General features: G+C 43.2%; 1 protein-coding gene across 1 annotated transcript; it reads right to left on the bottom strand.

Moving 5' to 3' along the window:
- Positions 1 to 3,464, bottom strand: BSX (brain specific homeobox). The gene is made up of 3 exons (XM_034754402.1): positions 3,203 to 3,464; positions 742 to 938; positions 1 to 249 (listed from the first exon to the last, which is right to left on the bottom strand). The coding sequence occupies exons 1-3, from the start codon at positions 3,462 to 3,464 to the stop codon at positions 1 to 3; spliced, it is 708 nt and encodes a 235-aa protein (XP_034610293.1).
- Between the last annotated feature and the right edge of the window lie 10,595 nt (positions 3,465 to 14,059).

Raw genomic sequence — 14,059 nt, 5'->3', positions numbered from 1 at the left:
CTATATTAGATGCGGGGGGGCGCAAATATCCCCATCCTCAATGATGTCCACCTCATCTTCGTTCTCCTCCAGCAGGAAGGCGGGCTGCTGGCTGGCCTTGCGGGGGTCCGAGCTGGCTTTGTCGGTCAGTTCAGGCTCGCTCGAGCTCTGCTCCAGGCACTCCTCCCCGCTGGGGTTCTTCGGGTCGTCTTGGGTTTTCCTCAGTTGCTTTTTGTGCTTCATTCTTCTGTTCTGGAACCACGTTTTTACCTGTGAGAGAAAGGGGAGGAACGCATTCGCATGTACCCCAGCTCCCCAGGGGACACCGTCACCCCAGTGCATTGCATGAGCACACACGTCAGTAGCATGTGCCCCAACTCCCCAGGGGGCACCGTCACCCCAGTGCATTGCATGAGCACACATGTCAGTAGCATGTAACGCAGCTTCACAAGTGGTAACTCCACCCCGTGCCTGGCATGTCATTACCATGCTACCCGGCCCCAGACGGAGGTCCCTAATCCCAGGAGGTCCCCTCGGAACATAGCTGGAGGGCACCACGGGGGTGGCAGCTGCTCCCTGCTTCCCCTCGGGCATTTCCCTAGCTCTTTGGGCCACCGCAGAGCACGGGGAGGTCGAGGACAAGCCTTGGGGCGGGGAGCAGAGCCGGGGGCAAGCCCCAGGGTCCCTTCCCTGGTGGGGTTCTCCATCCCCCGGGTGCTGCCCAGCGGACACGGGAACCTCCCGCCCCCCCAGGCTGGGTACCTGCGTCTCAGAGAGGCTGAGGGCGGCGGCCAGCTCCACGCGCTCCGGGGTGGACAGGTAGCGCTGCATCTCGAACCTCTTCTCCAGCCCGGAGAGCTGCGAGTCGGAGAAGACGGTGCGGGCTTTGCGGCGGCGGCAGTGCTTACCGGGCAGCTCGGCGTGCGGGTGGTGCTGGAAGAGGGCGGGCACGGGCATGCCTGCAGCGCGGGGCACAGGGGAGAGAGGCCGTGGGACGGGGCGGGGGCCGAGGCTGGAGATCCGGGGTCCTCTCTCCCTTCCCCAGCCCCACCTGGAGGGAAAAGAGCTCCCCGCCCCTGCCCTTCCGTCACCCACCCACCTGTCTGGAAGGCACCGCTCAGCCTTGTGTGTGTGGCCCGGGTGGTGTCCCTGGGGTGGCAGACTCCGCACCTAGGTAAGTCACCGTGGCTCGTCTCCCCAGGGGCCGGGCGACTCCAGCACCCACCCTACATTCGGCTCCTACTGGTTTCTTCTTGGGGTGAGGGGCATAGTCTGTCCCAGGCTGGCATTTCCCTCCCGCACACAAAGAATAAGCCAGGAGGCTGTTTAGAATTTGGTACAGTTGTTCTCCTGGGCAACAACTTGGCATTAACTCATTCCACAGACATAGCTCATTCCCCCCCCCTTTTTTTGTATTCTTTTTACACTTACACACACACACCAGTGAAAGATTGTTTTTTAAAGTAGCTGTCATGAACACGGTGGGTATTTACAAATTTTGCTACAGGTGAAATTTTGGTCTGGTTGCAATTCAGGGTCTAGAATAAAGACAATGATAATTTAAATAATATTATATATAAACACACCTGTGTATATACGTACTATATAGAATTACACAAAGGTATGTAATTGTGTGTATACACACACACAAACAAACAGAATAATTTTAAATATATATACTCAATGACACAAACATGGGCAAACTCATTTTGGGTCTGTAATTGTATATTACACACATACAAACACAGATACATTTGTGTATGTAATCATATTGCACGTGTGTATTAGGTGTGTCTATCACTTTAACCTGTGAACTTAATTGATTTTTGCTTATTTTAGGAAACCAACTCGGGATGATCAATTGGGGTCTAGATCTATTAAACCCATCGCTTTGCAATAATATAATGAAGGTCGATTGTCCTCTCTCCCCTCCTCACCCTCCAACCCCATATATAACAGTGGAAAAGCAACATACTCAAACTCAGTTTAAAAGCAAAGTAACGTGCTGATTTTAGAGAGGGGAAGGATTAGCACATTTTCTCTATATCTCTATTCCGAATTCTACACATTTTTTCTACATGCGTTTCCGTTCAAATTATTTCTATTGATGGTAGCTAATAATAAATCCACCCCTCGCTTTCCATTTGAGCATTCGATTTCTTTGTGATTTATTCATCAGCCGTTCTCTGTTAGATACTTTGAAGGGTCCACTTTTTTTAAAGCCAAAGATAAGGATTTTTATTTTTATTTTATTAGACAATTGGTGCAGTTTGTTCTCCCTCTTCTCTGCAATTCTATACTGGATTGATCTTCTTGTTCTGTGAATATTTTAATCGGGCCCATTTTTGAAAATCGAAATTCACTACCAGCTACTGGGGAGGCACAGAAAATATTTACCACCTGTGCTGCGAAGATCAGAAAGAAGTGACTAACTGATTGACTGGATATGGGAAAGGCCAGGTCGTAAAATAATTCAACTTTTTTAAAAGGCCAGACAATCTTTTAGCGCACACAGCCTAAGAAATAAGGAATTTTACCCTAGAAGAAACTACGCAGATAAATTCCTCTGAAGTTTTTGGTACTAAATAGTAAGTGATCAGATGCATTTATTGTAAATGAAAAGGTGCAAAATCATTTGAAAGAACTAGGAAATCGAGGTTGTTGAGGGTTGTTTTTTCATATGAACGAAACTAACAGTTTCCGCTCTTTTGAAGATGCATGCTGTAAAAGTAGGTCAGTGATGGATACTCAGATCTGTGAATGCAGCTTCGATCGGATTTCTGCTGTCTTATTTTTTAAAGCACAGAACATTTGAACCCTAAGAAAAGATTCTCTGGAAAAAGTGAGTAAGTAAACTATGATTTCTGCTCAGAGAGAGGGAGGTTAGATACCAGTCTCTGACAGCAGGAGAAGAACTGCAACGTGCAAATTATTTTTGCTCTGATATTCAATATATTCCTACATCTATAGGCTGATGCAGGGCTGGGAATAAACTAAACCAGTAGAGTCTGATTATTATAATGAATCCCCCAAACTGTAGCGTGTAAAATCTGCCTTGATATATAACAGGTGCCATTCCTTGAATGATGAAGCATGTCCCTTGCTAGGAGATGAAATCCCCCAGGTCTGCAGGGCTGGGCGCTAAGACTGGGTTCGCCTGTCAAAACACCCCCCTTCTTCTAAAGCCGAAACAAACACAAGGAGAATGGGACACCCAACTTACCCGAGGTGGTTAAGAAGTACGGATGGTGATGCTCAGGCTTGTGGAGCGCATGGTGCGGATGGGGCGCCAGGAGGGTAGGTGTGGGCATCAGAGGGTATCCATAGTCCAGGAGGGGAACCCTGGAGGCTAAGGGGCTGGAGAAGTGCTCTGGAGGGACCTCTCTCAAGGACTTGGGCTTGTGGAGCAAAATGTCTTCGATGAAGAAGGAGGTCGGCCTTGGCGCGGAGACGGGATGCACTGGGGAGGTGAAGTGGAGGTTCATTTCCCCAGGTGGTGGGGACCGCGCTGGAAGACGGGGCGCGCGAGGAGGGATGGCCTCCGATTTCAGCCCTGCTGGCTGAAAACCCGCAGATCGCAGGAGCCAGAAGAGAAGATCAAGGTGGCTTCGGGCGGCTTGGAGGAGATTTGTGAAGAGAGGGGGCTCTGCCGCGAGCCAATCGCGCACCAGCAGGGCGGAGGGAAAAGGGTTTTTCATTTCCCAATGTCACCCAAATTAATGGAGAGGTTGAAAGGAAGGGGGCGCTGGCCAAGGTACTGAATCGGTCCATTAAAGGGCAGTAACAAGGCTGGTGCGAAGCCATTGGGATACTTAGTTACGCAAGAAGGGGGTATGGAAAACGTGCTCCGAGCTGATGGAGATCCTGAAGCAGACAGAGCCCCAGGACCCCAACGATAGAGCGAGAGGGTCCCCCTTCAAAATTGTAGGTGCTGCAGGGTCAGACAAATGTCCGCAGCCCGCCAGCACTGGCTTATTAAATATAGGCAGGCACGTTTCCCTGGCTCTGCATCCGTATGCGGGTGCATATGCAAAAGGAGGGATATGCTTGTGCATACAGCGCCTAGCACATACCGCCATGAGCCCAGACTGGGACCTCTGACCCCCGCCTCAATACGAGCCAACACTCAGGTTGTTCCAAACGGAAAGAAAAGGGCCAGATCCCCAGCTCTGGTGTAAACCAGAGTTAACTTTAAGGGGTTACTTGGGGGCAGGGGAGCGACATTAATGTACAGCCACGGAGGAGCTAGCCGCAAGAATCTGAGTAGAACGAATATTTCCAGGTGTAGATGACTTTAGTTTACGTCAAAGCAACACGTCTTTATTCTGCGTGGATGGCTTTTAGAGCTGGCTGAAATGTTTTCACATTTCAAAATTTGACTCAAAAGGGACAAAATATTTTTTGGTGGCATTGTCCATCATATTTGCTGCCCTTTTCCAACCAGTTCTATTTATATTTTACTTTTCCAGCGTTGGCCGTGATCCTATATGCAGCCACATCCCCGCCATTCCTAGCTATTATCCTACTGCGGGGTTTGTTCCAATTTTTTCCCCCTTCTGTTTGTCTTTTTTTTTTTTTTTTCTAATCTGTAGCATTCATTTCTCCGGAGTCAATTTGCTAAAATTAGGGTGATACACCACATCATAGCCGAGATAATTTGGGCTCGCATCTCGGAAAATTGCTCTAATTATTGATGTTAAACTCGGGGAAATTAGAAGAAGGCACTTCTCCTTCATCTCCTGATTTTCAGCTCTAATTTGTTGAAATCGAGTTGTCATCACAATTCCAATCACTAGTGTTAATAGTAAAAGTGTTTTAATAGAGCCAGAATTCTCCCAACCCATGCTATTAGATAATTAGGAAAAAGATGTTAGGAAGGCAAGTGCTAATCCTTGGGTACATGGACTGCATTTCCATCTAATCCAGCAGGTAGAACAAATTAATTACCAGAATCAATTAGTCCTAAAAGTAGAGTTCTCCAGGAAGTGTGAGCCATGTCTTCCATATGTATGAGCTAGTAAACGGCAAATAGATGGAGAAACCTTTAAAAGAATAGAAAGGGCAATCATGATATTTTAATGAACCTGGAACTGGGAGCACAAGAGTTTTCAAATGTTACTTTTACATGCACGTGTAGAGAGGCCGCATGCAGGAACACCGTCCGTTTGATTCCAATTGTATCGTTCAGACAGCTAGCCAGAATGTTGGTGTTAGTTTTTAAATAGTTTTAAATGACGTTATTCTTCCTGCATTGCTTTGGTTTATTTTGGGCCAAATCTTGCACTCATTTATCAGACAAAACTATATACAAATGTATACATTCTATTTAGATAGATAGATAGATAGATAGATAGATAGATAGATAGATAGATAGATAGATAGATACCCACACTTATTTTGTGTGTATGTTTATATATTACACACACACACACACACACACACGAGTCTAACTAGATATGGCAGAGAACTGAACCACGCACATAGTGTATGTTCATATAACATAGACACACAATTATAAAAGTATAGGCAGATAACATGCGCAAACATCTTTATATTATATACACAATGTGTGTCTATACATACACACACTTATAGACCCGTATAGACATAATAAAAAGGTGTCCAAGCAAGGGATCTTGTATTTAAAAGCATAACTAAATAATAAACTGTCTGGGTATGTGTGTGTTTGCCTAGTTTGTGGTGATATTTTTAGCTCTTGGGATATACCTATCTCTGATTACATAGAGGTACGGATTACTTTATCATACCCTTTTTCTATTCCGGTCACCAGAAATTGCCTCTGGTAGGTTTCTCTTAGCCCTTATGAGTAGGATTCTTCTCTTCCCCAGAAAGAATCTGCTCTGGGATCCTCCCCCGAAAGGCCAATTTCTGCATCAACTTAGGATTTTGGATGGGGCTTTAAAAACACAACAAGCTAACAACTTTCTCTGAGGAGCAAATGGGAAAGCAAATGAATTAATAGTGATGAAACGGGTCTAATGCCCAACTTGTTAATGGAGGCAGCGCAGCCAGGGAGACGTAAGCTGCTTGACTAGCCATTTCATCAAATGAAATTACTTCTTGGGGAGTGCTGGCGCGCCTGCTTTAGCCATCAGCGATATTCCTTTTTAAAGAAGATTCAAAGATTAAAGAAATGTTACTTCTGCCAGCCTGGGCTGCAGCCCCAGGACTAAACCAACAGCTTAATAGTAATGTCAGATAGCTGGTTCCATTCAGCGCATGGAACATTCCCTTCCCCTTATTTAAAAGAAAAATGGGGTTAGACTGGGGGGAGGGATGACGCAATTTCTTAATTTAGCCTCTGGAAGATTGCAAATAAAAACTCTGATTACCATACCCAGCGCAGCCAAGGAGAGGACTAAATTGCAATAATTCAACAGCTATGTAAAGGTGCCCTTGATGGAAAATTAAGTTAAGGGAAGGCGAAGACCAACAAGTAGCATTTTTCAAGAGTGTATAAGGCAGTTGCTTTATTAAATTAAGCATTTACCTTGTTTTCTTGGCGTCAAAAAGGGGGCATTAGACCCTCCCCGCTACACATTGAGATTTTGGGGGAGCTAAAAGTGTTCTCCATTTGAACCCAGCATTACTGTCCGGAGGGAAAGATGGGCTCTAAAAGGGGTTTCTGCTTCTTGCTGTCCAAGATGCGGTGCATAGGCTTCCGATTTGTTTTACCCTGTATCCACTGGTCTGGACTCCCCTCTCCACCCTAGAGGTTGTTCCCTAGAATCTGACTGCCACCGCTGCGTGAAAACAAAGCTTTTTCCCAGCTCTCTTCTCCCTGGGCCCTTTCCTCCTCTCGACCCATCTCTTCTCCTTTTCCTCTCTAAGCTCTGCAAGGTGGAACGTTCCTCTAACTAACAAATTCTAAGCCACGAAATAATTGTAGGGTCCTGCAGGTTTTCTGACCACTACGTATACAGGAGTCAGCTTGATTGCAAGTTAAACATCCACCGCTAAGAGTCAGACGGCATCTGAAGGTGTGAATCGACACACATTATACTAACTTCAGTCTGGTCCCTCTTTCCCTAATGTCTTAGCTTGTCCTAGAGCCAGAGAAACTAAGGTCTTCACACTGCCTGGTCTCGCTGTTTATCCAAGGAGCGCTGGGTATGCACAGCAGTTTTCTTACACACTAACAGGGAGTTTGGGTCTATAAAGAGATGTCTCCTGCCACCCACTGTGCCCAAGCCCGCCTTAGGGTGAGGTTTCCCCCATGGCATTTCATGTGATGTTTTGCAACATACTACGCAACGCCTCGGGAAAACTGAAGCTTTGCGTTACTGATTGGTACCTATATTTCACTGGGGTTCAGCTATACAAGAGAGCGAAGATGATGGCATATGACAGAGAAACAGCCCTTCTACCATGCTTCCAAAGGAGACCGATTTTCTCTGCAGTTTTGAAAAACATCTTCTTGAAGAGACCTCAGATGGGAACTGACAAATAAACCCGCAGTGGCATCTAATAGGGCCTGGGGTTTATAATCCTTCCTGTTATGTGCTCACAGTCTGCGAAGGACTTGAATGAAATCGGAGGGAGGGAAAGATATGCAAGCTTGCCAGAAAAGCAGATCAAAAGATTGCTATAGGGACCCGATCTTTTCTTTAGGCAAAAAATATACTGCCGGATCCAGCCCATAAAAGCAGAGTTTATCTTATGCCTCGTCTGGGTTTGATTTTTAGAGGCGCTGAAAGCCTGTTGGAGTTGTGAGAGGCCTCAGCACTTCTGAGGACTCAAATTATATGGGGTGATCGATATTTTCTCTTGGAGCTACCCTGCTCCACTCTTCCACATCGGAGAAGGCTAAAAATCGCTTTCCAAATGAACAGACCAGCTCAGCCTGCCACTTTCCATGTCTGTATTTCTTCAAAATACGATTATCACAAGTCTTGAGACACCTTTCAGATTACGGCAGAGCTGAGTTTGGCCTTTTTCTGCCACTAGAATGAAGCAATTTCTGCAGCACTAAAAGGTTTAAACCCATAGACTTTTCTTATAATTATATATGTTTCTACATGGAGCCAATTGGAATCTGCAGCCATTTCTTGCACAGATTGAATAGCAGCAAACACATTCCCTCTGGCAGTGATTGGTGTAGGTCTTGCAATGAGAAGACCTGTAATTCATATTTGGAAATGCAAGTGGTTCTGTGCACCACAAGGCAGCTGCATTGTCTAATCTGTCCAGAGATTAGAAATTTAATTGTGATTTATAATATTGGGCCAGGTTCATCGCTGGTATAAGTACATTGATTTTACTGGGTTAATTTTAGCAGGATTACATCAGGGATATATTTGGCTGGTTTCTATATAATTCCACATGTAGACACTTATCTATTGTGCAGGAAGAGGGAAGGTAGCATCAGATACAAGTCCCTTTTTGCCGTTAAAGTAATTAATACACTCAAAAATGAAGGGTAAAATGAATAGCAAAACTTCACTTTCCAAGATGCACCTTAACTCAATATTACAAAAACCCAGACACAAACCTAATGCAGAAGACGTCTAAAGGGCACCAGCCCTAGTACAGTTTAGGTAGCGACATAGGTAACAAGCAGAGACTTTTTACACAAATCATGGTTTAAATAGTGGACGTTCCTCTGCATGTTGTGCTCCTATCAGAATAGGTTGTTTATTTCGGTCTCAGAAGACACAGGCACTAGTAGTGAGGAACACTTTGCTTTTCATGAGAGCAGTTACGAATTTGAAGCTTGTTTAATTTGTACCCTTTAATTTTATGTTCAAACTTCCACTGGCTTTGAAGCCTTTTCCAGATGTTAACACCCTCAATCCTACCCTCCTAAGAAGCCTCATCCTGTGTTCCTTTTACACCCCAAATCCCTATCGGCTTCAATGGGAGCTTGAGGTATACAAGGGAAGTAGGATTAGGTCCCAGAGCTGCATCTGAAATAAACATGGATGGGGTTTAGCTTCCAAGAGTTGATGGGGCCTTGCTCCCTGGTGGGTTCTTAGGCACTAAGATAGTCCAAATACTAATGACACTAAGCTATAGAGTGGGTCAGGTTCTAGGCTGGGGTTCATCAGTGTTGTTCCAACCAAGTCACTCTACTTCAAGTCAATGGAGATGGGGTGAGACACCAGCCCAATTATTTTTAGGACTATATATGGGGGCTACAGGGAGTTTTTCATGCCCATGCTGGGCCAAATTAAGGCAGTCCGAGGTCCTATGTACAACTCGTATTGTCCCTCCCAGTGCCACACATACCATGCAGCACCTTTGCCATACCACACATACCATGTAGTCACCCTTCTTGGAGCTATTGTTTCAGGCTATCTGCAGATTCAGGCATGCATCAACATGTTTTGGGGGTTTTTGCACCTGTGAGGGCTAGATTTTTTTTTAAATGAAGGCAGAGTTTCTGATTCCATCATGCATCTTCAGGAGCTGAAGTCTTAGGCATGGGTTTATATGGCCTGTGCATTCATCCAGCCCTGTGTCCATATTCAGACCTTTGCGTCTACACTGAAATTTTGCCCCATACTCCGGCTTTGGTTGGGTATCCTGGATGCTTCCTGTAAAGCTGAAGGTTTATGTGGTCTAGTTTTGTTTTTAAATGAAAATGTTAATGATGGGGGGGGGGGCAGTTAAGCTCAGCTCTTCCCAAGAAAATGCAAACTTTGGCAATTATCTAAAATCCGGTCTCCAATGTTTGGTTTTTCAGCTGGGTCCCTTGGCCACATCCCCCATTCCAGTACCCAGCAGGATCATTTGATTTTTGAAAGAGTCTGAAATTGGGCAGCTTAGATGTTTTTCAATTAGTTTCCTTCTTCATTTGGTTACATACTAATTCTTCTTCTTCTACAGCATGGCCTGCACATGGGCATTACTCACACCCTTGAGACCTAGGTCATTATTTCATCTAACACCATCTGTACTTTGGGCTCCTGGTTAATCCCTTACTCTTATACAAATCTATGCTCGTTGCTGTGGTCATTGCTTTGCTGTTGTCTTAGCACCTTAACTTTTATTCATTTTCTTTTATTCCAGTAGGGGAACAGTCATCTGTACCACTCAACATTTTTATCCCTTTTTCTTTTTTGGTTTATTAATCAGGCCTTCCCTCATTTCTCTACTTTGACAATGTATGCACCTTTTACAGCCTGGCTTTTAGCCTTCATGGCTGGATAAACCTTCTTCTCCCTTTCTTTTTCATTCCACTTTTGTTTCCTATATAGGAGTCCAATGTTCTTTTGTGCTTTTTCTCTGCTTTGTCATATACCTTCTGCAGCTCCATGGCCCTCCTGGAAACCTCCTGTGGCAATTTTGCTTAGCGAATGCTTTGAATACAAAGACCGTGCTTCTGATTTCACTTACCCCAGTGTAAATCAGCTAAAAATCATTGGGGATGCATCAGGTTTTAAAGGAGGAAAACATTCTAATTCTCCTTCAATTTGTTTTCTGACTTTTCTTTTTTCTGCTTAAACTCTGTCATTATGAAACCTTTAAAAAAATTAAAACCACATCATTCATAAATGTCAAGATCACCTACTGTGACTTCCTGAATAACCCAAGCCAGAGAATTTCACCTATTCCTGAATCAAATACATACACAAAATTTTTAAAAATGAATACTCTGAGTTGACATATAACTTTTTATCTAAAGATCTGAAACTGCTTTACCAATAAGAGTGGAATATTATCATCCTTCGTTTTATGGAGGAGAAAACTAAGCTACCGAAGGTTGAAATGATTTACCCCTGAGTTAGCTAGCAAGTCAGTGGAAGAACTGGGAATAGACCACAGGTTTTTCTAACTCCTAGTTCTAAGCTATAGCCATTGGACAATACTGCCTTTAAATAATATAGAACAGTGGCTCTCAACCTAACTAGACAACTGTACCCCTTTCAGGAGTCTGATTTGTCTTGCGTACCCCTGAGTTTCATCTCACTTAAAAACTACTTGCTTACAAAATTAGACATCAAAATACAAAAGCGTCACAGCACGCTACTACTGAACATTTGCTTATTTTCTCATTTTTACCACATAATTTTCAAATCAATCAATTGGAATATAAATATTGTACTTACATGTCAGTGTAGAGTATATAGAGCAGTATTAACAAGTCATTGTATGACATTTTAGTTTGTACTGACTCTGCTAGTGCTTTTTATGTAGCCTGTTGTAAAACTAGGCCAATGTCTAGATGAGTTGATGTACCCCCCGGAAGACCTCTGAGTACCCGTAGGGGTATGTGTACCCCTGGTTGAGAACCACTGATATAGAAAACATGCATGTTTGTAGGGGTGGAAGATAAAGCAGCTCCCCTTTGGAGTATTTCCAACATGCCACCACATTAAATATCCCCAAGGTTTCCAGCAAACACTATTGTACTGTGAGTAGTCCCATTGAAATGAATGGAACTATTTATGGCAGGAAGCGGGGGGACAACCTAGCATGTATTTGTATGTTTGAACCCTAATTTAGTCTCATTGTTTCCTTGTATTCTGTTGTTGGTCTGTCTGTATCCATCTGTTGCTTCTTGTCTTTAACTGTAAGCTCTTTGCAGCAGGGAGAGTCTTTTGGTTCTGTGTGTGTACAGCACCTAGCACAGCGGGATCCTGGTCCATGGCTAAGGCTAGCAGGTGCAACAATAATACAAATAATAACAACCTCTAGTCAAACAGGCAGCTAGGCAACCAGTCTCAGTGTACAAGCTTGGTTTTTCTGTTCTACAGTTTAAATGTACCATCTCTTATATCATTTTCATGATTATATAATTACCTTAGACCTTAGTCCATCCCGTGCTTCGCTGCACGTTCAGAAACCCGCATTTGGCATCCTTCCCTGTCAACTATCCTTCTCTCCAAATCTTCCCATTTCATGTGGAGGTGTTTGATGTTGTTCAGAACTGTTCGTTTCCATGTTATTCGTGATCTTCCTCTCTTTCTTGTTTTATTTTCTGACTTCCATCCAAGGGCGGTATTTGGTAAGCATTCTTTTTCCATTCTCAGCACATGTCCCAGCCATTGATGTTTTCTTTTGTGGATTATTTGGGAGAGGGTGCCTTGTCCAGTCATTTTTCTGACTTCTTCATTCGTCTTCCTATCTCTCTCTGTTATTCCCAATATTCTTCTCAGACATTTGTGATGAAGAGAATCCAGCTTTTGCGACTCTTTCTTGGTAAGTTGCTTTGTCTCACTGCTATATGTTGTGATGGCGGTAACAGTTGCTTCGTACACGTTCAGTTTTGTCTTGAGTTGCCAGAGGTTTTTGAGACTTCCAAATGCAGCATTTGCCTTCCCGATTCTTCATATTTGCTCGGAACGAGTACTATCTTGGCTGATGGTACTTCCAAGGTACGTAAAACTGTCTACCTTCTCTAGTTTCTCTTCTTCAATTTTGATTTCTGTCCCTATGGTCCCCATTAACATGGCTTTACATTTCTTTGCATTGTATATAATACATACTTTAAAATACCACCTATTATATACCATTTTGTACAATGTATGTACTCATTCAGTGTAGAACTCAAACTGATACGGTCTTAGATTTAAACTTATATGGCAAATCATTTATGGGCAAAATCATTAACTTTTTTTCTTTCATTTCTGATTCAACCAGACTGTAAAACTAGTTGGACCTAGTTTACCAAAAAGATAACCTTTTTGATGATCAAAGGGAGAGATTGGTTCCATTACTTGCATTAGTCTGAGTTGTCAGTACCATGGCCTTCAGAATAAAGGGAGAAATGTATTTTAGAAAGATCTGAGTAACACACTTTACTCGTAACATTTTTGTATTATATTGCTTCTTGACTGTTTCAGCTTACTCTGTGTCTGGGCACTTTATTTTAAGCACTCCAGAAGTGGATGACAAGCCTGGGGGAAAGGTAGAATGTATCTGACATCAAGCAAATGCATCTTCAGATAATGCTTTTCTACTGGAAATTATGTTTGGAAATGACATTTTGTATATTGCCGAAGATGAGGTATTCAAATGGGGAAGTGATGTAAGATAATGTCCTCTAACATTAAAACAGTCTGTGATCTTGGCAGATATCCTTATATTAAAAACTATGACTATTTTAATATTCTAGAAATTCTAAACAAATAATGATGTTATAGTAAAACAATAGGGTAAAATGTATATGATTTCCCCACACATTAAAAATCAAACAACCCCAAACTATTGAGCATAGAAATATTGGTTCAATTTGTCCGTTTTTCATAGTGCAAATTCCCTTTTTAATTTACTGTGGGACACCCCAAAAGGACAGAATTTGCCCTTATAATTTTAGGGCTTGATCCAAAGTGGATAGAAAGACTGCCACTGACTTTGGATTAAGCCCTATATATGAAGGAATGTGGTCTAAAGTTTGAAGCAAGGGATAGGAATCAGGTTCTTTGTTGATGTTGCATATGAGGATCAGTATCTGTTAATTAGAACAACAGACAGAAAGAACTTCTTGGTTCAATTCCCAATTCTACCACTCACATGTTGTACGGTTTGGGGGGCAGCCACCCAACCCAACACTTTTCAGAAGTGGCCTCTGATTTTGGGTTAAGATCTGTGCACTTTATTCATGTAAAACTTCCTCTGACTTCAGTGAGTAAGCGAAAGGAGCAAGATTATTAAGATTTAATCCATAAGAAGGCAATATAGTGGTGGTTATATTTTCTCTCAGCAGTAAGTGAACCCTGAGCTAAACCCAATTGTCTTAAGAAGCAGATGCACCTCATAACATGGAAATGAATCTAGTGCTTCCATCCAGCCATATAGCATATCTGAATGGGGAAAAAAACAGATTGGTTGATATGTAGCAACAACTGTAGAGCATGCAGTGGTGATGTCGTATCTTAAGATGTGTAAACTGGAAGGTGTGTGGAAACAGCCAGAAAATGTTAGTTACCCATTTGCCTCTACCTTATTAAAATTTGCCCCCCTTCCTCCCACAGCAGTGTTTAGCTACCATGTTGATCTATCTACCAAAAAGAGAACAACAAAAAATCATTTTCAAAGATTTTTATAAAAGGACAATGATTTATTATTGAATTATGGTAGCATCCAGAGGTCCCAGATCAGAGCCCAAGTGTGC

The sequence above is a fragment of the Trachemys scripta genome, chromosome 21 (genome assembly GCF_013100865.1).
Source record: "Trachemys scripta elegans isolate TJP31775 chromosome 21, CAS_Tse_1.0, whole genome shotgun sequence".
Taxonomy (NCBI): Eukaryota; Metazoa; Chordata; order Testudines; family Emydidae; genus Trachemys; species Trachemys scripta.
The sequence above is the reverse complement of the archived record's forward strand: the minus strand, read 5'-3'. Positions and strand labels throughout refer to the sequence as shown.